The sequence below is a fragment of the Castor canadensis genome, chromosome 4 (genome assembly GCF_047511655.1).
Source record: "Castor canadensis chromosome 4, mCasCan1.hap1v2, whole genome shotgun sequence".
Lineage (NCBI taxonomy): Eukaryota > Metazoa > Chordata > Mammalia > Rodentia > Castoridae > Castor > Castor canadensis.
Genome location: NC_133389.1, coordinates 50,940,218 through 50,965,420, shown reverse-complemented (window position 1 = coordinate 50,965,420; position 25,203 = coordinate 50,940,218). Strand labels below are relative to the sequence as shown.

At 40.9% G+C, this 25,203-nt stretch overlaps 1 protein-coding gene and 1 non-coding gene across 7 annotated transcripts in view; both read left to right on the top strand.

Moving 5' to 3' along the window:
* The first annotated feature begins 6,695 nt into the window (after positions 1-6,695).
* Abhd3 (abhydrolase domain containing 3, phospholipase) overlaps positions 6,696-25,203 on the top strand; it is a 40,900-nt gene continuing 22,392 nt past the window's right edge. Inside the window, exons 1-4 of one of the 6 annotated variants that reach the window (XM_074070142.1) lie at positions 6,697-6,989; positions 7,494-7,687; positions 8,784-8,966; positions 22,388-22,433. In XM_074070142.1, the coding sequence (XP_073926243.1) occupies positions 6,828-6,989; positions 7,494-7,687; positions 8,784-8,966; positions 22,388-22,433 (585 nt within the window). In that variant the 5' untranslated portion in view covers positions 6,697-6,827. Of the gene's footprint in view, positions 6,990-7,493; positions 7,688-8,783; positions 8,967-22,387; positions 22,434-25,203 lie in introns of all 6 variants that reach the window. The other 5 variants (XM_074070140.1, XM_020163555.2, XM_074070143.1 and 2 more) reach the window with 5 other exon arrangements.
* LOC141422906 (small nucleolar RNA SNORD20) lies at positions 22,549-22,623 on the top strand. Its single transcript, XR_012447607.1, has one exon. It is a non-coding gene; the product is annotated as a small nucleolar RNA SNORD20 (small nucleolar RNA).

Here is a 25,203-nt window from a genome sequence, read left to right as displayed (position 1 = left end):
AAGCTAAGATTCTTTTCATGGTTTAGTTTTAATCTTGAAACAATGGTAACTAATAAAGTTCTCTTTGCCTTTTTTTTTGCAAGCAACTATATTAATAGTGACTTGATACAAAATTTAAAAGGTGAAAAACATGACACAAAATTTAAAAGGTACAAAGGTGACAAGTAAATTCCCTTCCTACCTTTCATATCCAGTGACCCATTTCCATTCTCTGGAAGCCATTATTTTCAGTTTCTTCTGTATCTTTCTGGAATATCTGCTTTATAGGTACATTTGTTGTGTTTTAATATAATAGACTATAATTAAATATATATCACACAAAAATTGTGGAAATGTGTTCCTTTTTAAAATTAATCTTTCAATGTTTTGGGCTTTTTTCCTTTCAGAGATCTATCTTTTCATATGATTTATGCCTTTAAAATGAGTTTTGTAATGCAGAGAAACTAAAGCAGATACCTTAAAGCAACTGAGGCCAATAGGAAAAGGGGACCAGGAACTAGAGAAAAGGTTAGATTAAAAAGAATTAACCTAGAAGGTAACACACATGCACAGGAAATCAATGTGAGTCAATGCCCTGTATAGCTATCCTTATCTCAACCAGCAAAACCCCTTGTTCCTTCCTATTATTGCTTATACTCTCTCTACAACAAAATTAGAGATAAGGGCAAAATAGTTTCTGCTGGGTATTGAGGGGGGGAGCGGGAGGGGGTGGAGTGGGTGGTAAGGGAGGGGGTGGAGTGGGTGGTAAGGGAGGGGGTGGGGGCAGGGGGGAGAAATAAACCAAGCCTTGTATGCACATATGAATAATAAAAGAAAAATGAAAAAAAATAAAAAAATAAAATGAGTTTTGTGTTTAAAAAAATAAGTTTTTTACTGTTTAATAAATGTTCATTGTAGACATGTGTAAAGAAAAAACCAAAATCCTCTTTATGGGTTTCTTTTGAATATTAATTGAAAGAGCTGAAAATTTTAACTTATTTAAAATATTCTCATAATAGATACAGTAGGCAAAAGATGAGCTACGAATATTTATTGATGACTGAAAAGATTGTAGGACTTTTTATATCCTCTATTAATATTCTATGGCTACATAACAAATTACCACAAACTTAAAAGAACACATTCATTATCTAACAGTTTATGTGGATTAGAAATCCAGGCACAACTTACCTGGGTCCTCTGCTCAGAATGTCATGAGGCTGAAGTAGAACGTCATCAAGCTGCGTTTTCATCTAGAGACTTACTTGGGAAAGACTCTGTCTCCAAGTTCATCCATGACATTGGCAGAGTTCATTTTCTTCCAGTTGTAAGAGTAGGCCTCTCAGTTTCAGCTGATAACCACTCGCAGGTCCCAGAAGTCATATACAATTTCCTGCTATACGGCTTTCTTCATGAGACTCACATTGTGTCTAGCTTCCTTAATGTTGGCAGAACAATCTCTAACAAACATCTGTTTGCTAAGATGGAGGCTCGTATGGCATAGTGTAACCACAGAAGTGGTGACATCCATCACCTTTGCTATCTTCTGTGGGTTAGAAGGGAGTCTCAGGTCCTATTTGAACTCAAGGGAAATCAGAGATTTCCAGAGATCTCCTGCACCAGAGATCATTGGGGGTCATCTTAGCATCTGTTACCACACATTCTCTATGTAATTCTGATTTCTCCTTGAAAAACAAATGATAGAGTTAGAAAAAAATGACACAGTGTTTCATGAGCATTTTACAACAAGTTATATAGGCTGAATACATTGCTTCAGCTGTTACTTCATAGGCTTGATCAGAATTTTAAAAATAAGGAGCTGGGGCTGGTGGCCCAAGTCTATGTCCTAGCTACGAGAGAAGCAGAAGCAGGAGGATTTTTTTTTTTTAATAAAGTGAATTACTTTATTTTTTCATGGGACTGGGGTTTGAACTCAGAGCTTTATGCTTGCAAAGCAGGTGCTCTACTGCTTGAGGCACATCTTGAGTCCATTTTGCTTTGGCTATTTTGGAGACAAGGTCTTGTAAACTATTTGCCCAGGCTGGCCTTGAACTATGATCCTCCCAATCTCAGTCTCCCAAGTAGTTAGGATTACAGGCATAAACCACTGGCACCCAGCAGTGAGAGGATCTTGAGTGCAAGGCGAACTTGAGGAAAGTTAGGGAGAACTTATCTCAAAAACAAAATACAAACAAAAAGGCTGGACTATGGCCCAAGTGGTAAGAATACTTAAACACAAGGTCCTGGGTTCAATCCCCAGTACAGCAAAACACACCACACACACACACACCCCACATGCAAAAAAAAAAAAAAAATCCAAATTTATAGTTTAAATACTCATAGGTTAAGTTTAAGAAAACTTTTGAAGCAACTTTTTTTTTGTGGTACTGGGATTTGAACTCAGGAACTCAAGCTTGCTAGGTAGGCACTCTACCACTTAAGACACTCTGCCAGCCCTTTTTTTGTGATGGTTTTTTTTCAAACAATTTGCCAGGACTGGCTTTGAACTGCAATCCTGAGTAGCTAGGATTACAGGCGTGAGCCACCAGCACCCAGTACTATTCCATTTTTTAATTGTCGTTTCTGCATCACAAAGCAAATAAAATTTTTCAATGTCCTTGTAATTGTAGAAATTGTAATTGCCTAAAATTGTAGATTTTAGAGGAATCCAGGACAAACTCAGCTCTACCCACTTATTTGCTATGGAAATTTGCTTAACTTGATCTACCCTTCATCTCTTGCATATGCAGTTCATCTCCTCTTAGCTAGGTACTAAGGTTTGAATATGGGTTGTCCCCTTTGAAACTCATGTTGAATTTTGGTCCCCAGTATAACAGTGTTGAGAGGCAGTGGAAGCTTGAAGAGGTGATTAGGTCATTAAGAGATGTTGGTGCCTTTCTCCATGGACTAGGTTAATTCTCATGGTAGTGAATGAATTCTGTTGTTAGGGTTTTTTTTTGTTTTGTTTTTGGTGGTACTGGGGTTTGAACTCAGGGCCTCACACTTGTTAGGCAGGCATTCCACCACTTGAGCCACTCTAGCAGCCCTGTGAGTGAATTGTCTCATGGGACTGCATTAGTTACTGGGAGAGCAGGATGTTGTAAACGCACCCCTTGTGTTTTGTCTCCTCTGCATAAGCTATTTGCACTCTGACTTCCACCATGCTGTGGCATGGCCCTCACCAGATTCAACCACCGAATATTGGACTTCCAGCTTCCAGAAGCATAAAACATCTTTCTTTTATAAGTTACTGACTTTTCTGGTACTCCGTTATAGCCAGAGGAAATGGACTAAGATACTAAGTCTTCACTCATATCTCTTTCTGGAGTTCTCTGATCTGTTTTAGACTACAGCATATAGCCATTACAGGTTGCTATAATGTAGTCTGCAATACTTTGCTCGCTTTACACCAGACTTAGAGTAGGGAGACAGTGAAGCTAAAAAGCAAGGATTATGGGACAATCCATTGTGGCAGAGGGCGGAAGTGACAGTACCCATTTCCAGAGCCAACAGTGTCAGGGGTCCACAGCAGAGCCCAGTCCCAGTGTGGCTGGAGTGAATGCCTAAAACCATGGAGGTAAAACTCAGAGAAGACAGGAATGTGATCATCATAGGACCTGCTCTGCAACTATTTAAGGCATAGTTCTAACTGCTAAGCCTGGTTCTCTGGTCCTTCTAGAGATTTCATCATCTCAAATGCCATTGTAACACGTCTCTACTTAAATCCAAATTGGTTTTTGGCACTTGCTGCCAATGACCCTGGTTTTTACTACAGCTATACCCCCTCCTACCAGCCCCCAGAAAATAATCCACACACATTGTAATTTGAATCCGTTTTATTCACTGGTGCATCCTTAGTGTCTGTGATTGGGTGCAGCTCTGAGCTCTCATTTTCTCATCTATAAATTGGGAGTCACAATTTCACTTTAAGGGATTTCATTTATTTATTTAGGTACTGGGAGGGAGTCATAAATCTTAAGACTGTAAGTGTTCTTCTAACAGGAAAGAAACTTGGATATTTTCCATCTCAGTCTTTTTTTCTTTGGGGGGGGTGTGGTTTTGGTGATGGTACTGGGGCCTCACACTTGCTAGGCAAGCACTCTACCATTTGAGCCATGTACCAGTGATTTTGCTTTCAGTGTTTGTTTGTAGATAGGATCTTGAGCTTTTGCCAGGGTTGTCCTTGGACCTGGATCCTCCTACTTCTGCCTCCCAAGTAGCTGAAATTATAGATGTATTCCATCTCGGGTCTAGAAAATTCCCTGCTCCAGCCTCGAACCAGGATCTTCCTATCTCTGCTCCCTCCAGAGTACTGATCATCTTATTCTGTAGACAAGGGACTGTAGCCCCCAGAGTAAATGATTTCCCTAAGTTTGGTGAATGAGTTCAGAGTTGTTTTTGACTCCCTGGTCAGAACATGGGAGTCTACAGCATGGTGCCTATGAAATATAGTTATGGACTTAATATTTTTCACCGTTCTCCCAATCATATGTTGAAGTAGAGCCCTGGGAGGTAATTAAGTTTAAATGAGATCATGAGGGTGGAGTCCATAGGATGGGTTTAGTGCCCCAAGAGCAAGAGACACAGAGCTCCCTCTCTCCATTATGGGAAGATACAGCGAGAAGCCATGGGCAAGGCAAGAGGAGGGCCCTCGTAAGAACCCAACCATGCTGGGATCCTGGTATCATTTAGCAGCCTCCAGAACTGTGACAAGTTTCTGTGTGTCATCTAGTCTATAGTATTTTGTTATAGCAGCCAGGATTACTTCTGAAAGGCCCATCTAAGCTATGAAAAGTGTTAAGAGATTGTAAATTCTTTAAATATATTGTTTAATAAACACTCACTGGATGTTTAATATTTATTTTATGATATTTTCACTTGAGACTTAAGAAATATACATGTATTTATTGGTAGGCAAAGCAGAAGGCATTTGCAGACATTATAAAGATTGCTTCAGGCTGAAGGTGTGGCTCAAGTGTAGAGCACCTGCCTAGCAAGCATGAAGCCCTGAGTTAAAAAAAAAACAAAACCCCAGTAATCAAAAAAAATTGTATAAAAAATGTTTTGGGCTGGTGGGGGGTAGCTCCAGTGGTAGCACACTTGCCTGGTACCACACACAAAAAAGAAAAGAAATAAAAAGAAAGATCTTCCATGTAGAGTGTCAAGTATGGCAAAATCAACATGTGTATTTATGTTTGCTGTGTGTGCTTTGGTGTGAGAGCCAGAGAGTAAGAATGACGTATGCTCAAGAGGCTGGTAATATATGTATTATTTCATTTAATCGCTTCGGCCTTTTGGCTAAGATCAAGTGTGGTATTATTTAATTTAGTCCTCTTGTCAACTAAGAATGCTAGAAATTGCTATTTTACAGATTTAAGGAAAAGAAAAAACTAGGCTCAATAAAAGTAATTGAATATTCTGGGTACCACCACTGACAAGCTTCAAGGACCAAATCAAAGCCAAATAAATTGCTTACTTCTGCCCATCCCATTTCCCTACTTACAATCCTATTAATTTAATATTTCAAAATAATGAAGATGATTTTGAATGTTCCCAATGCAAAGAGATGTTACATGTCCCACAGGGAATGTAGCTCAGTGGTAGTGTGCTTGCCCAGAATGGGCAAGGTCCTGCCTTGGATCCTTAGCACCACAAAAAAAAAAAAAAAAAAAAAAAAAAAAAAAAAGTCTGAGGTTATAGGCCAATTACCCTGATCTGATCACTACAGATTATATGCATGTATTGAAATCTCACTGTACCTCATAAATTACTTATTATATGTATTACTTATTATATTTAAAGAATTTACAAGCCTGTGACATTTTTCATAGTCTAGAAGGGCCCTTATCTTCACTATTTTGCCTGTTTAAATCTTGTCACCCTTGTTACTTCTGGGAGGGAGGAATTCATAACAAAAGACTAACCTTTTCAAATGCCTTTAAGTATTTTCTAACTTTTGTCATGTTGCCATAAATAAACCTAAGAGAGCTTACTCCCTGAATTATTTCCCCCATCCCTACACTAGGTGATTGGTATGAAAAGTTCAAAGCATGAATGCACCACAAATAAACTTTCAACCTGATTGAATCCTACTTCCTAGGTTTGACTTTTCTTTCCATTTATTTTCAGGCATCACTTCTCATTTAAGTCTCTTAACTATGAACAGGATTCACAGAGAGTTTTAAAGTCAAGTATGAATGTCCACGCTGTTGAATGATTCACAGGACATTTTTTTCTCTTTTGAAAGTCCTCAGGGATAAAGCCAACTCCTGGAAGCTGTAGGATTCTTTCTCTTAACAGGGTGCATTCTCGTAACGTCAATTCAGCATTACCTCTCCAAAGCCTGGAATCCCAGACAGACACATCGCTACTTTACTGAGACCCACCGCCTAGCGGAATCGGTCAAGGTCACCGCGGCAGGTGCCCGCCCCGAACTTGAACCAGCTGGGCCGAACCCGTTGTTTCTCGGCTCACGCGCTCTCGTCCTACTCTTGGGGCTCACCGGAGCCGACCGTGGACCGAGCCGGGAAAGACGCTGGTCCTCCCGCCCACCCGATGGCCAGGCTCAAAGCCGCACCTCCGGAGGGTTCCTGAGTGGCTGGCGGTGGGGGCGGCTCCGGGAGCCGGCGGCGGGGGCGGAGTCGGCGGCGGGGGCGGGGGCGGGGGCCGGGCTGAGCCTCCCGGGCAGCTCTCGGTGCGGGTTGGCGGAAGCCGCGCTCCGCCCGCTCGGCAGGAGACGCTCGAGTCGAGCGAGGGTCGGCGGGCGCCGCGCCGGTTCTCGCCCGCTCCGCGGCTGGGTCTCGCCTCCCACCGCAGGGCCGGCGCACCCCGCGCCGCGCTCCCGGACCATGCAGCGCTTAGCCATGGACCTGCGGATGCTCTCCAGGGAGCTGTCGCTCTACCTGGAGCACCAAGTCCGGGTTGGGTTCTTCGGTTCGGGGGTGGGTTTATCCCTGATCCTGGGCTTCAGCGTCGCCTATGCCTGCTACTACCTGAGCAGCATTGCCAAGGTGAGCCGAGGGGCGGCGCGGGCGCCCAGGCACCGAGCCTGGAGGATGGGTGGCGGTCCCCGGGGCCAACCTGCCTTCGCCCCAGAGTCTGCTGGAGCCCTGTGGGCGCGCGCGGGAAAGCCGGCCGGCGGGCCGCTGGCCACCTGCCTGGGGATGAGGGGTGGGGGTGAGAAGGAAGGAGGGAAGGGAGGGAGGGTCCCCCGCCCGGGTCCGCGCACCGCAGCCCGGACCCTGCTGACCTCGACCGCGGGCACTGTCGGGGCAGGCAGCGCTGCAGAGCTGCTTGCCCACTGTAGCACTTTGGAAAATGACACCCTTATCTCAACTCTCTCGTTTCCCCCAAGGGATTTGACAAACCACTGTTTAAGACTGTTGTGATTGTGGATTCTTCGCATCAGCCTTCCAGGAGATGTCACTTAGAGCGGGGGTAGCATTGGGGGACTGGGAGGACGACAAGCCTGTGCTGGCTTCAGTGTTGGAAATGCAGAAACTTTGTACTTCCAGACCCTGCATGGATGCTGGTTTTCCTTTCAGAAACCCCAGTTAGTGACGGGAGGTGAGAGTTTCAGCCGCTTCCTCCAGGACCACTGTCCGGTGGTGACAGAAACGTATTACCCCACGGTCTGGTGCTGGGAGAGTCGAGGGCAGACACTGCTAAGACCTTTCATCACTTCCAAGCCGCCGGTGCAGTACAGGAAGTAAGCAAATGTCCATTTTCGGTCGTTTCTTCAAAATCACAATTTTTGCATGCTCCCGGATTTTGGTTAATAGAACCCCTGGCTTAGTAAGTTTATCCAACAGAAAGAGGGAAGGAAATGGAACGGATGCCCCCCACCTCCAGCTGCCTTGACTTTTTCTCTCTTTCTTTTCTTTCCTTTTTTTGCCCCTTAATGTAAACGACTTATTTCTTTGATGAGAGAAGTGCTTGGGTTATTGTTTTCTAGTTTGAGGACCTAGACCCTTTGGTGATATGCGCCAATTTACTGATGGGTACAGATACTGGGGTGGGGGTGGAAAAGATGTCAATTATTTCAGGTTTTGTAAGGCTTCATATTGACAAGCAAATGGGTTCTTGAAAATGTCCTTGAGGTGTTAAGACAAAAACAGGGAGATTTTAAATGGTGCCTATTGTTAATTTTCCTGAGTCATCTAGTCCTTTTGGAATTTTTTTTGTTGCTCAAAACTTGCACTGTTTTTGGGAAAGTCTTTCAAGTTTGTAGACACTTTGTGAGAAGTATTATTTAAGAAACAAATTTCGTAGTGCACTTAAATAGGGAGACTCCATTACTGAGTCACAAGAGCCACAGTGCTGGTCAGAACAGCATTTTCCTTATTCATAATTCCCAGTTGAGTTATCTGAGTGATCTCAATCAAATAGTGGATAAATGCTATTTTATAGTAATGAGGAAATGATTAAGGTGAATGTTTGAAGGTTTGTTTGTTTTTTTTTTTCAGTGCTGGGGATCAAACCCAGGGTCTTGCACTGCTAGGCTGGCACTCTACCACTGAGCCACACCCCTAACTCAAATATTTGAAGTTCTTTGAAATTCATTTTTTAAAAGTTTACTTTTATTACTACTATTTACTGGGGCAACTGGAAATACATTATAGTACTAATTTTTATCACATCTTTGTGATAAAAGAAAGTGATATGTAGATTGTGTGTAATTAAATGCTGAAAAAGTTATTTTAAGATGACCAAATGATGTCATATATTTATAGAATTAAAACACTAAAACTAAGACAGAACTTGAAGCACCTAATGAGTTATGCATTTTCAAATGTTCCTTTCAGTGAACTTATTAAGACTGCAGATGGAGGACAGATTTCACTGGACTGGTTTGATAATGGTAACAGTACATGTTATGTGGATGCTAGCACCAGACCTACTATCTTGTTGTTGCCTGGCCTCACTGGAACAAGCAAGGAATCATATATCCTTCATATGATCCATCTCAGTGAAGAGTTGGGATACAGGTACCAGTGAAAGATTTCCATTTAATTCATACTAAGGGAAATACAAACATGTCTAGATGTATGTTTCAGAAATGCATATCATATCTTGCATTAATTAATCCCCTAAATTATTATTTTTCTTTGCTTCCTCTTTTCCCCCTTTTTTCAGGAGGATACATAACTGAATCATCTCACAAGGAAGGACACTTAGCAGAGTAGGCCCTCAGCAAGCTTAGCTTGAGTGAGTGAATGAAATTAGAATCATCTGAGAATTGACAGGGCCTCTCAAGTCTGAGAAGCAGTAGGCCCCACTGGAGGGAGTGCTGTGGAAAGCAGCAATAGTTGCTCCTGAGAGAGACACACAGTGTGACGTGAGTTGAGTCACACAGAGTTTGCTAATCTCATCTTCTTGGCTCAGCTCCCAAGAGTGCAAAATATTCAGAATCAGCTTGTAGGTCACCCTTATTTTTCCAAAGGTGATCCACGCCTCTTCTGTCCACCTGAATTTGCAGGTGCATATGGCTAGTGTCCATGCCACAGCATTTTTGAATAATCATTATTTAGCTTGGTCACCAGGTACAAATTCACTTTTTCCAAGTGACTTAGCAGCTTTAAGTTTCGGCTTCCACTTTCGAATCTTGAAGCAGGGTCATTATGAAAGGTGCTGCTTTTTTGTGCGTAGTCATTTTTAGCTGATGGTAATTATCATAATGGAACACTCTGTGACTTGTATTTAAGGTAGAGTTCTATCTTTTGTTACACTGGAAACACTCATTTGTGTGAAAAACTGGTGCTGCTTTTATGTTAATAAAAAATATTTTTACATAAAGGAAAAATGACAAAATGGTGAATTCAACTTTAGCAAGTTATCTCTGATTTCTTACAGATAAAGCCTATTCTGTCCATAAAGTGAAACTTTATCAGAATTCTGGTATTCCAGAAACATGCTAAATGGTAGCAGAAATTCATCATTTTTCATGTTTAAGCCCCATTCAGTTAGAATGTACATAAACTTAGTCATGCTCAGAAAGTACAGAAGATCATAAAACCTTTTTTATTTTCTTTTGACAGCACTGGGGCTTGAACTGGGGCTTGAACTTAGGGCCTCTCACTTGTTAGGCAGGTGCTTTACCACTTGAGCCACCCCACCAGCCCTTCTTTGTGTTTGGTATTTTTGAGATAGGGTCTCACCAACTGTTTGCTTTGCTAGCCTCCAAATGTGATCCTCCTGATCTCTGCCTCCTGAATAGGTAGGATTACAGGCTGATCTTAAAGCCTTTTGTACATATTTAAATTGCTGATTCTAAATTTGGCCTGAGTTGTCTCCCAATACTTAGTAACTGCTTTTAAAACCAAAGAACTTCTGCAGTGTTGGGGGTCTGTAGGTGTAGCTCAGTGGCAGAGTACATGCTTAGTAGCACAGTAAGGTTCTGGGTTTGAGTTCCATAATCAAAAAAAACCAAAAACCAAAAAACAAACATAAGCCCTGGTTTTGCCAATATGATTGGCTTCTGTCCCACCACTTGTAAAAGTTGCCACATTTTGTTCCCAAGGCCATCACTGTATGCCTCAAAGCAGTTGGAACATTTTAGCTTCCCTAGGGGTTAAAGTTATATTACTTGTATTGATTCAGAATTCTTTTGGGGGGTGTGGGTGGGTCTGGAGTTTGTACAAAGGGCTTCCTACTTCAAAGCAGGCTCTCTACCACTTGAGCTATGCCTCCAGTCCATTTTTCTCTGATTATTTTGAAGATGGGGGTCTCATGAGCCATTTGCTGGCCTCAGACTGCAATCCTTCTCTTCTCAGCCTCTCAAGTAGCTAGGATTACAGGGATGAGCCACCAGTACCAAGCTGATTGAAACTTTTTATTGAGGATATATGATATAGAAAGGCTTGAGTAGATACAAATTGTTCAAAAGGTTGTCTTGCCTTGAGGAGCTCGGGAGGCGGAAGGCTGGACCAGTTCCTTGCCAAGTAGCTCGATGACCTAGCATGTTTGAGTTTAGGGAGTTCAAACACTGAATCAGACTGGTCTTCAGGGAGCAGAACAGATGAAAAAACCGTTGTTAGTAAACTTTTCAGTGGCCTTGAGACCTATCCCCATTTATTTTTAGTTGCTAAGACACTATGAATCGAGGCCAAAGAGGCTGTATCAGTTAGCTTTTGCTGTTTAACAAACTGCCCCAAAATTAAGTGGCTTAAATTAACAACCATCTGCTCAACATTCTGTGGGTTGGCAGTTTGGGATAAGCATAGCTGGGTGGGTCTTCAAGTCTTGGCCTGGATCACTTGTGCATTTGTGGTTAGCTGCCAGGACAGCTACTTGCTTGGGGGCCCTCAGGTGAGCTGATTCATCTCAGCTCTCCATGATCCCTCATCTACCTTCTGGCTCACCCTGAGCTCATTCATTAGGTGGCAGAGGGTTCCCGGGGTGCAAGAGCAGAGGCTGCCCACCTTGTCTCTGCAGCATTCTGCTGGTCAAAACAAGTCTGATGGTCACCCCAGAGTCCAAGAGAAGGGAAATAGACTTTACCCCTTGATAGGAAGAGCTACAAAATGGATTTGCAATCTACCACGGGGAAGATAGGTGATTTCAAAGACAACTGAAGGAAAAAAAAAGATCTGGAAGTTTGGCACAAGACTGTGTTGTGTCTTTAGGAGACAAAAAAAAAAAAAATCTAAGTCCTCAGTACCATAGCAGGGATCTGACAGGTAACAACAGGGTGGTGGAAGGCTTTGTAATATGGTGGAATGTTCATGAGCAGTGTTGGAACTGCCACTGACTGAGTGATCCTGGGCAATTAATTGGATTTCCACCGTGACAGTTTTTTAACTTACTTCAGAGGGTTTAGTTGGAATGTATAAAGTGCTTGGTTTAGTGCCTGCACAAACCAACAGTTTTAGTGTATTTATTTATTTATTTATTTTGCAGTACTGGGGCTTGAACTCAGGGCCTATACCATTAGCCACTCTACCAGTCCTATTTCTGTGAAGGGTTTTTCGAGATAGTCTCACAGAACTATTTTGCCCTGGCTGGCTTTGAACTGAGATCCTCCTGATCTCTGCCTCCTGAGTAGCTAGGATTATAGGCGTGAGCCACCAGTGCCCGGCTCAGTTTTAGTTTCTGTCTTCCTTCTCTCATCTTCTGTTCCCTGATCAGAATAGAAAGACTTTTTTATAATTTAGAAGAGCAAGCACAAGCCAACCTATATTTAATTTTCTTGTAGGAATGCATGGGTGTTATGAAGTCTACTATACACAGAGTTTCATAGGCAATATGAACATCCCTACAGCAAGAAGGTGCACCTGCCTGTTCGGCCCCAGTTAGTATCTTGTGTAAAGTCCAGTGTTTAGGGTGAGTCATGAATTCTGTTAGGTCACCAGGGAACTGCTGATGCTTTACTGGTGAGATGACTTAGACATTAGAGAGACCCTAACTCCCTGCATATGAATAAATGAATGAAACAACGGTTTATTGTAGATGTTAAAAAAATTATTTCCCTATACCTGAAAACTAACAAAAACATAGTATTTTCCTATTAAGGTCTACTAAAATTAATGATTAATAGGATAGAAACTAGGGTAAAGTCTGTATAAGATCATTGTGAGCAGAAGTATCCCCAAAGTAAGTCAAAGGTAAGCAGCATTGGATGAGGAATATTTGGCCTGCCTATATGGACTATCTTCATTGGGATATGTTGCAGAATGTCCTATTTTGAGTGGGCCCACGTGGTGTCACACATCTGTAATCCCAGCTACTTTGGAAGCATAGATAGGAGAATTGCAGTCTGAGGCTGGACCCAGGCAAAAACATAAGATCTTATCTGAAAAGTAACTAAGCAAATAGGACTGGAGTTGTGGTGGAGCACCTGCCTAGCAAACATGAGGCCCTGAGTTCAATCCCCAGTGTACCAAAAAACAAAAAACAAAACAAACAAAAAAAGAATGTCCTCTTGGGTAGACTTGCTCCTGCGAGGAGAAAACTGCTGGAGGGCAGGAGTGTATTTAGAAAGAAGCCCTCTTAGTGGGAGCTAGGGTTCCAGAGAAAAGAGTTTCCTATAATAACTTATACCTGGGTTTGGTAAAATTGTTATAAATCTTATCCAGGTGTTCAAGATTTCTTTTCTAAAAATCTTTTCTCTTTTTTTTCCCTTTTTTTTGGTTTGACTTGGGGAGTCTCACTATGTAATCTAGGCTGGCCTTGAACTCAAGATCCTCCTGCTTTAGCCTCCTAAGTACTGAGATCACAGGCATGGGCCACCAGGTCAGCTTCTTTTTAAAATGCCTCTATTTAACCTGGTCTACTGGCACATGTCTGTAGTCTATCCTGCTGCTCAGGAAACTGAGGCAGGAGGATTGCTTGAGTCCAGGAATTTGGAACCCAGCCTGGGCAACCTAGTGAGACCCTTCCCCCCAAAAAACTACATTGTTTTATTTACTTGAATAAAAATCTGTTTTCTTAAATCTTTTTCCAATTTTCAGAATTGATTTCCAATATTAAAACAAAGACAAGAAGAAAAACTAATTTTGACAATATCTTTTTTATTCATTTACCACTCTGTTCCACCCCCAGCTGGTGTTAAAGAGTGACCCATCCAGAATTATATAATAACAAGCTCTTTGAAATCTAGGTCAACCATTAAGTATTTTGGTACTGTACAGTATCAGAACCTATATTCCCAAGGGGCATACCGTCTAGTTGAAGTGACAGAAAGTATGCAGAAGTAGGAAAGTAGGCATTAGAAAGGACCAGGATTGGCTGCAAGTGACAGAAAACTCAAACAATGGCTTAAATAAGATTTGGGCCAGGGATTTAGCTCATGGTAGAGCACTTGCCTAGCATGTGTGAGGCACTGGGTTCAATCCCCAGAAACACATGAGAAAGAATACTTACCTCAGATAAGTATGGCCTCAGACCCGAGCAGGAGCCCATCACATATTTCAGAGTTCAACAGAGAAAGGAGAGAAACAGGAGGGCTGTTTTCAGTGTTAACACCAGACTTGTATTTCAAAGTTGTCTTACTTTCTTGGCGCTTTTTTCTTTAACTATTTAGAGAAAGCACTGAGGTTTTTTTTTATATGATTTGACAGGATTAAGGTCTTTTATTCATTATAGGGCCCACATATTAGCAGCAAAGATGCCATTGTCCATCTTTTTTTTTTCCTTTGAGGTACAGGGGTTTGAAATGATGGCTTCACACTTGCCAGGTGTGGCTCTCTACTACTTCAGCCATGCCTCTAGCCCTTTTTGCTCTGGTTATTTTGGATAGGGTTTTGCATCTTGCCTAGGCCAGTGTGGACTGTGATTCTCCTATTTTAAGCTTCCTGTTGTTGCTGGGGATGACAGCCGCACACCATCACACCCAGCTTTTTTCTGTTGAGATGAGATCTTGCAAACTTTTTTTTTTTTTTTTTTGTGCCCAGGTTGGCCTGGAACCACAGTCCTCCTGATTTTAGCCTCCCAAGTAGCTAGGATTACAGATGTGAGCCACCAGCACTCAGCCCTCATATTTTTGAGAGAGATTCAAAGTGCGAGATAATTGTAAATTGGTTAAAATTTGACTGCTTTTAAATGTTCCTTCACTTTGGAGTTTGGTGTCTGGGCCTGGGAATTTTTTATTTAGGGGAAGTAGCAGCCCTTGGTACTATGACTTTTGATGACGATGATTAGCTCTTCCTGTATCACTGGAGCTGCCTTGAGAGTTATCTGCAGACTCTTCCTGAGGAAGGATAAGGGAGACCAAACTAAGGAAAGTGACACAATGAACCAAAAGAGTTGTGGCTCAAATGGTAGATCACTTGCCTAGTAAGTATTAGGCCCTGATTTCAAACCCCGGTACTGAAAAAAACCCAAAAAATGAGTTCTGACTATTCCCCTAGCACACCCCCAGCTTTGTCTTAGGTAAGAAATTATTGTAACTTAAAAACAGGCTATTTTTGTCTCAGTGACTCATTTTTTTGTTGTTTTTGTTGAAATAATTTGGCTTTTAACATTTTAGAAGTAAGGCCATGAACTGATTGCTCATGAGAATAGCTACATTAAGTTATGCATATTCAAAAGAGTCTTAATGATATTCTGGAAAAGGACATGGTGGATCCTGACAAGGAGTCCCATTCTCCAGAGAACTGTCTCTGGATACACTTCTATAAAGTGATACCTCAACTGACAATGTTCAGGGCCAGAGCTCTTTTGATCAGAGTTGGCATCCCCATAATGAGTACTCTGTGTTCAGAACTCACGTCTTCTTTAGAATAAAAGAGACTTGACTGTTACTAGCTTAGATAGCACTGGGCAGAACAGTGAGGTGGGTAAGAGTATTATTCTTGAGTAAGATCTGCCTGGGTTAAGATCTGAGCTCTGGACACCTAAAAAATTAGCTAGCATTTGTTGCCCTTAATGCAGAGAAACTAAAGCAGATACCTTAAAAGCAACTGCGGCCAATAGGAGAAGGGGACCAGGAACTAGAGAAAAGGTTAGATCAAAAAGAATTAACCTAGAAGGTAACACACATGCACAGGAAATTAATGTGAGTCAACTCCCTGTGTAGCTGTCCTTATCTCAACTAGCAAAAACCCTTGTTCCTTCCTATTATTCCTTATACTCTCTCTTCAACAAAATTAGAAATAAGGGCAAAATAGTTTCTGCTGGGTATTGAGGGGGTGGGGGGAGAGGGAGGGGGTGGAGTGGGTGGTAAGGGAGGGGGTGGGGGCGGGGGGAGAAATGAACCAAGCCTTGTATGCACATATGAATAATAAAACAATAAAAAAAAAAAAGATCCGAGCTCTGTCATGCACTAACTGTGGAGCCAGAAACAAAATGTCTAATCTCCCTGTCCCTCAGTTTTCTCATCTGTAATGATATCAACACCTCCTAGAATTGCGTGTAGTTGTATATAAAGAACATTGACTGGTCCATAGTCAATGGCAAACATTTAAAAAGTATTGGCTCTGAAATCTACAGGAATAAGTCAAGGCCATTGTCTGGCTTAGGGAAGAGCCTCACTATTCTAGTCTGGTCAGACAGAAACAAGGTGCTTACTGTGTAGGCCTTATTATCAGGAAGAACCACCCCAGAAGACCTAGAGCCGGTAGAATGCTGGGCCAGGTAATGGGTGATCCAGGGAGAAGGAAGAAGATGACTTTCAGGTAGAGTGGCTTCTGACCTCTACATCATTCTGTAATATATGTCTTTGCCTCTGTTTCAGCATTTCCAGCAGTGACTGTGATACCTCTGCTAGTTATGAGCACTATGAATGTGGAATACTTAGATAGTGTGGCTGAATTAGATTTCATATGAAGAAGATAAAATATGAGAACATCAGAAAGCAGCTGAGAGCTGGGTGCCATGGCTCACACCTCTAATCCTAGCTATTCAGGAGGCAGAGATCAGGAAGATTGAGGTTTGAAGCCAACCCAGACAAATAGTTCTTGAGACCTTATCTCAAAAAAAAAAAAAACCCTTCACAAAAGGGCTGGCAGGGTGGCTCAAGTGGTAGAGCACTTGCATAGGAAGTGAGAAGCCCTGAGTTCAAACCCCAGTACCACTAAACAAAAAGAATGTAGCTGAGTAAATTCTAGGATCAGAGATGATAAGGTGAGGAAGGAGATTCCAATTAAATAGTATGAGCTCACTTTTGAAAAGTGATTTGTTTTCGAGGTACTGTGTATACATTGTTTGCATGTTCTGAATTAACACACTGTGGTCCATAATATGTACAATTACGTCAATTAAAAGTAAAATTTTAAGTTTAGCTTTTTTGAGTCCCTGCCACATCATAGGCCCCATAGTAGGCACTTTATACATAGATTATCTTACTTGATAAGTACCAAATTCCATGAGACTTTTTTGTTATTGTGTATTTTTTTGTGATAGAGTCTCACTGTGTAGTCCAGGATGACCTTGAACTTGCATGCACACTTATTATAACCTCATTTCACTGACCAAAAAGCAAAGACAAGTCAGGAGTAGTGGCTATGCCTGTAATTGCAGTTTCATGGGAGGCAGAGGCAGGAGAATCGTGAGTTCAGAGTCACCCTGGGCAGTCATTGACACTGTCTCAAAAAGTACAAAGAAAAGGCCTGGTTCTTCAAGAAAAGAATATGTCTATTGGAGTTTTATCTATAATTGAGCAACACGAACTATTGCCTCTTCTCAGCCAAAAATACAAAACACAAAAGGCTATAACAACAGGAAACCCACCCAGTGCCATTTTCTTCTTTCTGGCATCAGCTTCCTTTCAGTTTCTGCCTGCTCTTTTGTGGTTGTTCTCTAGTGCCTTTATATTTTGTTGAGCGTTTAAGTTATTTTGTGGAAGGGTTAGCCTCATACATGTACCTTCACATTCCTAGAATCGAACTCCTTGTCATCTTTTTCTTTTCTTCCTTTTTTTGAGGGGGAAGGGGGTAGTACAGGGGTTTGAACTCGGGGCTTTGCCCTTGCTAGGCAGGCACTCTACCACTTGAGCCATGCCTCCAGCCCTTTTTACTCTGGTTATTTTGAAGATAGGTTCTCACTTTTCGCCTAGACCAGTCTGGACCATGTTCATCCTATTTTATACTTCCTGCAGTGGCTGGGCCGACAGGTACATGCCCTCATACCTAGCTTCTTTCCATTGAGATGGGGTCTTAGGAACTTTTTTTGCTAAATGCTATGGTGGCCTAGAACTGCGATCCAACTGATGTCATCTTCCTGTATAGCTCAGGATGACAGGTGCACACCGCTGCAGCCAGCTGTTGATTGAGATGGGGTCATGTGAACTATTTGCATGATCTGGCCTCTACTGTGATCCTCCCAAGTAGCTAAGATTACAGTTGTGAGCCACCAGCTCCTGGCTGTCACCTTTTCTAGCCTGACATTTAGAACCATATGTTTATCTTGGTCCTAATCTATTTTCCATGCTTCTTTTCTTTCATTATCCTCTATGTTCCCACATTTCAGCCAAGATGGTCTATTTTTTTCATCATTTAGAACATGTTATATTGTTTTACCTTATATCTTTGCTTACATTGCTCCCTTCATATAGATCACATTTTCCTCATTCAGAAATCTTCTCCATTTTTCAAGTTTTAGCATAAGATTTATCTACCTTTTTTTAATGAACTCTTTTCTAATGAACTCTGTCCACCCCAACCCCATAGGGCTTTATTATCTATACTACTCACTGGACATTGAATCTTGTACTGCCTTGAGAAATCACTTTTATTGTCACTCAACTGAAAATATGGTACATAGCTTTTCAGTCTAACTAGATAGGGGTTTGGGCATAGCTCAAGTGGTAAAGCACTTGCTTAGCATGCCTGGGGCCCTGGATTCAATCCCCAGTAACACACACACACACACACACACACACACAGTCTAACTAGATGATATTCTCCTTGAGGCTGGGAACTTTATATTGTTATTCTATTTCTCTGCTATGGTCTTAACTTGATGTTTAGTTCAGTGAGTCTTCTGCTTAATGAAGTTTTGGATGAACAAGTCATTTTAATCTTAATATTCATGTTAAGTGTTTAAACATGATAACACGATCTGGCAAGAAGTAAACAGTAATCAACATTATCTGCTGTTGTTGTTATTATCTGAAATCAGTTTAGTGTGAACAGCTGATCCCAGGAGTTTCTTCTCACTCCACCCTTTCCTGATTATTATTTCTATTCTTGGACTCAAAGACTTGGAGCATCTTATAACAGGAAAATATTTAAGTCTGTCTGGCAAAATCCCTTTTACCTTACAGATCTGGAAATTCGGCCTAGAGAATTGCCTTCTTGTGTTTGCTCAATGCTTTTTCTAGGTCCCAAAGCTAAGCATCTATTCCTATGTGTGCAGTAGGAAAGACTACAAGTGTTCTGTTAGACCTTGAACAGATTCAAGGCTCTCTGGTCCATCTCACAGTAACAGTACTTCTCAGCCTAGCAGAAGTTTTTGTTCCTTAGAGACTTCTGTGGTTGTTGCAGTGCTAGAGAGATTGAACCCAAGGCCTCATGCATGCCAGGCAAGTGCTCTACCACTTGCCTGGGCAAGATAAGTTCTCGCAGAACTATTTGCCCAGGCTGGCTTTGAACCACAATCCTCCTGATATCTGCCTCCTGAGTAACTAGAATTATAGGCATGAACCACCAATGCCCAGCTAGAGAATTTTTGATTGACATGCTTGGGGTAGATTTTACTGGATTCTAGTTGGTAGAAGCCAGAGATGCTGTTGAACATCCTATAATGTGCAAAGAATTATTTGGTCTGAGATGTCTGTAGCAGTAAAGATTGAAAAACTCTTGTGTTATAGCTAACTCTCTGCCTTTTATTCAACTGTCATTAAAGGAAAGTCACCTGCTTCCCAGTGTATTAGTCTGTTTTGTGTTACTGTAATGAAATGCCCGAAGTTGGGTATTTATAGAGAAAAGAGATTTATTTTGACTCACAGTTCTGGAGGTTCCAGATCAATGCACTGCATCTGGTGATGACCTTCTTCCTCCAAGAGTCCTTATCTGGTTCAGGGTGTCACACGGTGAGAAATAGGGAGTGCGCACATGTGTGTCCTGAGTCTTTCTCCCTCTTATAAAACCACCAATATTCAATAATGTGATCTCCACTCTGATGCTCTTATCTAACCCCAGTTTCTTCCCAAAAGTAACTGCCTCCTAAAGTTTTCAGCCTCTTAATATTCAAAACCATATCCAAACCATAGCATAGTTCTTCATACCAGATGTATTCTTTATTTGGTGTTTCTTCTCTTTGTTTCTGCTTTCTTTGTTTTGAGAAGAAAATTTAAATAGTGAAAGTACAGAGGAAAAGTAAGTTTGACAGATCAATTTTTCTTATGCAGTCACCTTTTAAAACCATGGGATAAACTGTAAAAATTGGAGAGAGCTGTTAACAAAGGCATATCAGTGCCTTAGGAACAGCAGATCCATAACCAGCTCTTTAGCTCTCTTTGCAACGTGTTCCCTGATGACCGTGAGGATAGCAAAGGAGTTAAAGAAAGAATGTGGTTCCCTGTCACCAGCTGGAGCGGGAGAGAGGGGCCGAACGGCAGCCCTCATTCTGCCATCTTCTTTAGCTGCTTGGCTCCCTCAGACTTCCTTAGTCTTCTACCCCATGTCTAAGGCTAGGAGGACCCAGTGGTGACTGCTCCTGATTGAATATTGTCAGCAACAAAGACAGATGGAGAGGTCAGTTCCGTGCCTCCTCTAGCAAGAGATACCTGAACTGTGATCCACTTTTCAAAGTTGCCTGAGGGGAAGTACAGATATCCCAATCTGCAGTTGGAAGAAAATCCCAGGTGTATTTGCTGCTTTTTCATGACTTTGCAGGTTATCTTATTCTCTCCCTTCTCTGAAGCTCTGGGCCTTCTGTCAGTGACAGTCACATGATAACATCCTGCACTATAAGCCAGTTTAATTCTTACTTAATATTTGCTGTCTAAAATGGTTCCTATCTGGCTAGGAGCTCACGGTTCAAGGTCATGGTACCTGTATGCCTTGGGTACTTATTTATGTAAGTGAATATAAATGGCCAACTTAAATTTTATCTATGTCTACTCTGTCTTGCCTTGCTTTTCTTTCCTTCTTTCTTTTTTTTTTTTTCAAAGATTACCTTTCAATTGCCTTTCTTATTAGGAAAAAAAAAAAAAAAAGATAAATCTGTAACTGAGCCAGATATCTGAGCCTAGAATCTCAGGACCAGCTGGGGCATCATAACTGTCTCTTAAAAAAAAAAAGAAAGAGTAGCTAAGCCTTTTCTAACTTTTCATCATGTATTTATAGTGTATTTAAGATTTCTCAATAAAACATAATATTTCTAGATTATTCTCAAATTAGAACTCAGATTTCTCCCCATTTCTTTTCTTTTAGCTATACTACTGAAAATTTTCTATACAGTATTTCAGATGCAAGAAAGAATTCCTTTGCAAAAGCATATCCTGAAGGGGAGTGATAGAAGGGGTGAATTCAAGTATGATATAGTTGCCACAGTGTGCCCCCACCCAGAACAACAATAAAAGAAAAAAAAACATATCCTGAACCCCACCACCTCCGGTGGAGGTGGTGTGCCTTGAAATTTAACACCCTGAGAAAAGAGTCCAAGTTGTGCAAGTTCTAAAGGGCAGAGCCCACACCATGGTCAGCAGTACTCTGAAAGAAGAGAATTTAAATCTTAAATGGCCTTGATTTATTGGATAAGTAAATAGACAAAAATAAAATGAATTTTATTTGCCATGAACATGCTCTCACTAAATCAGTAGGAACTGATACAGACACAAGTCAAGATTTTGTTCAAAAATAACAAAAAAAAATGTATCTGGGGATATGGTTCACTGAAAGTTAAATGACAGTTAAATATTTTAAATTCAAGCAGAGCAAGGTGGTGCACAGCTCTAATCTCAGCTACTCAGGAGGCAGAGGCAGGATTGGGAGTTTGAGGCCAGCCCAAGCATAAACAGTGAGACCCAGTCTCAAAAACAAAATAAAAACTGAAGAGTTCAGGGTGTAGCTCAAGTGGTAGAGTACTTATCTAGCATGTAGAAGGACCTGGGTTCAAGCCCCAGTACTTCAACAACAACAAAAAAATGTAAGTATAGAATAACTTTTTAAAGCTACCATGACAAATACCATTACTACTAATAGATAACTTGTCTTGAATACTTGCTTTGAGCCAACATTGTTCTGAGCCCTTTACATCACTTATTTACCCAAGAAATGCAAACAGGACCAGGAAACACAAGGTCATGTTTCCTCCCCAAGGTCAACTGCACACCAAGCTATAGCATACTAGGGGTCCACGCAAGGCACTGGGCTCCTTGCAGCTCTACTCTGGTAGTATTTTCACCTCATGTAAAACTCTGCTCTCCATGTTTGATCAGTCTGGAGAGAACCAGAGCTATTTCTTAGGATATAAATATGGTTTTATTAATGCTACAAGTACAGTGGACAGAGGTTATATTATGTTCAAATTTTACCTATATTTAGAATTTTTGTTTTGATATGGGTCTCATAGCCCACTGTGACCTAAAACTCACTATGTAGCCCAGTTTGGCCTCAAATTTATGACCACCCCTGCTTCCTCTTCCCAAGTGCTCAGATTTCAGAGGTGCATCTGAGGGGTGCATCTGCCATGCCTGGCCTAGAATTGTTTTAATAATACCTATCAGAGGCCCATATATGTGCATTGGGAGAAGTTGTAACATTTCTGCTTTTTTGCAAGGAAATATATTAATAGTACTTCAAAATCAGTTTTCTAATTTGAGCCCACATGTTGGATTTAAAGAACTGGATTTTTTTTTCTTTTTAGTTTTTATAGGAAATTGTTGAATATTATCATGGCCATAGAACAGATATGCAAAAATATTTAAAATATTTTCATGCTGTCAATCAGTATTAGGTGAATTTAATATTATATCATGAGCACAAGTCATGTGCAGAAATAATAAAATTACTTTCCTGGTTTTTAGATGTGTGGTTTTTAACAACAGAGGAGTGGCGGGAGAGAATCTTTTGGTAAGTAAATTTAAATGACTACAGTCTCAAGTTTTAAAAGGAGAATTTTTAGTTTTATAATAAAAGCCTATTCTTTTTACTTAAAGTAGTTGTTTATGCAAATAATGCAAGTTCATAGTAAAAGAAATACAGATAAATAATTGATGAAGTCTCAAAAAAAATTCCTCTAGATCGTTAAGTTCTGATCTAGCTGTCAACTCAGAAAAAAAAAATCAAATAAAGAAAAAAAGAAAATTTGCAAGACCCATAATTACACAACCAGAGACATCCTTACTCTATGTTAATTCAGATGGTATGTATATGTATATATGTAATATATTTCCATTTTTATAAAAAATAAGATTCTATTTTATAACAATTCTTGTACTTATAGTTCTAACATCATTAGATATTAATCTCCTTTTTTTTCAGTGGTTCTGGGGTTGAACTCAGGGCTTTGTGTTTTCTGGGCAGGTGTTCTACTGTTTGAACCATTTTGCTCTGGAGATTTTGGAGATAGTGTCTTGCACTTTGCCCAGGCTGGCCTGGACCATGGTCCTTCTATTTTCCACTTCCTGCTGTTGCTGGGATGACAGGCACACACTACCATGCCCAGCTTTTGCATCGTGATGGGGTCTTGCAAACTTTTTTTTGCCCTGGCTGGACTCTAACTGCTATCCTTCTCATCTCAACTTGCCAAGAAGCTATGGTTACAGGCATAAACCACCAGCAGCTACTTTAGTCATTTTCATTTTTAATGCAAAACACATTGTCTTTAAAAACAAGTGAACTAGTATAGTGATACTTTTTTCCACTTTTGAAAAGAAATATATTTTTATTATGAAACAAACAATGTGGTAAATGCCTATTATAAGCAAGACTTTATGTAAAGACAATGTTACTAAAGCCTTTTTTATTTTATTTTGTTTTATTTTGTTGGTAGCTCATAAAGGCGTTTTTGGTATATCCTAGTTTTTGGTAGGATAGAAGTTATTCTACCTCCTAGAAAATCATCACTCTATCTGATGTTTAAACCTGTGAGTTGAGCCAAGCACAGTGGTGTTGGCCTGTAATCCCAGCTGCTCAGGAGGCTGAGACATGTGGATCACTTGAGCCTAGGAGTTCAACACCAGCCTGGGCAACACAGTGGGACCTCATCTCAAATGAAGGAATGAATGCAAGAATGAATAAATGAAGTAAGTAAGTAAATATCAGGAGACAAAACAGGTGACTTGCATGTAAACTATAAGACTTGCTGAATTTTGTAGCTTTTTAACTTTTAACTCCTTACCACTTTAACAGGTCAAAGGCAATACTTCTAGAATTGAAGGGACTTTTTGAGTCATAAATAGAGAATGACATTAAGACTACAAATAATTGCGTCATTCCGGAAGTAAAAATGCACTCAATACTTGATGCGCACTGGGGAAGAAAAGAACTCTTGTACTTTGCTTTCTAGGGACTTAGGCCCTGGAGGCTATCAAGATCAATACGATTTCAAAAGCAAACATTTCACAGGTGTTTATGGGTTCCTCAAGTGCCTCATAATAAATAAAAAATAAGAAGGGTTCACATTTCCTCGTTTAGTCCAACCCTTTAGGAATCTAGCCAGTACTCTCTACACAGAAAGAGTACTGACAGTACCAGATCGCTACTGTAAGTGGAAAGATTTGAATTGTCCACTGTGGCCCTGGCCCAAACACAACATTTTGGGCAGCTCTTGTCTACTGTGTGTGTGTGTGTGTGTGTGTGTGTTGTTTTGTTTGCTTGTTTTTGTTTTTGAGGGCTGGAGTTTTGAGTGCTGTGTATTCTTACATGTGCTTTGTGCTTCTTGGATACAAAGACGGGGAAAACATGGTCTGAGGCTCTCCAGGAAATAACATGTTGCAAGCAGAGTCTGTTAGGTTACATAAAGTAAGGAACCAAAATCTGTTCATTCTACAAAGCTGCAGTGTGTACCTATTAAGTCAGGCACAAAGGGAAGGAGTAACTAATTGCCTGGAGGAAGTGGGAGTACTTCATGGTAGTAGTAACATTTTGAGTTGCATCTTGAAGGCTGTGATGGTGAACCTTTGGGAAAGGGGACAGATAGGCTCTGTCAGTATAAGAAGCAAGGTGTTTAAAGAGTATGGAATAGCACCTCCTTGCTGCGACTAGATAATGAGGATGATAATTGTCTGATATTTACTGGGTCCTTACCACTGTATCAGTTATATCTCTTCATACTCAAGTGTTCAGCAATAGACTCAACCTGATGATTTGATAAGTATAGCCACCATCATTCTCCTTTTCCAGATGAAGACAATAATACAAAGGGAGGTAAAGGATTTTACCCAGTCAAGAACTGCCAGAGCCAAGACTCAGACCAAGGGGATCTAACCATGTACTTCCATCCTTGACCATTGTGCTAAACTCTCTCATACTTTTCAGAAAGTAACAAAAGGGCAGGGCCAGATTTGAAGAATCATGTGTAGAATCTTAAGAAACTTAGAATTGAACCATTGTTTTTTTTTTCTTTTATTATTCATATGTGCATACAAGGCTTGGTTCATTTCTCCCCACTGCCCCCACCCCCTCCCTTACCAGGTAACCATTGTTACCTGAAGCATAATTTGATCACATTCATGTTTTAGAGGGAGAATGATGTCAGTGGTATATAGAAAAGAGATGGAGAGGGAGAAGGGTGGGGCTGAGATAACAGTTAGAAAGGAGTTACTACAGACCTACACATACTTTGGAGTTCGAAGCACACGTGGGAGGAATAAAGAGGAGAGTGCAAAAACGAGTATAT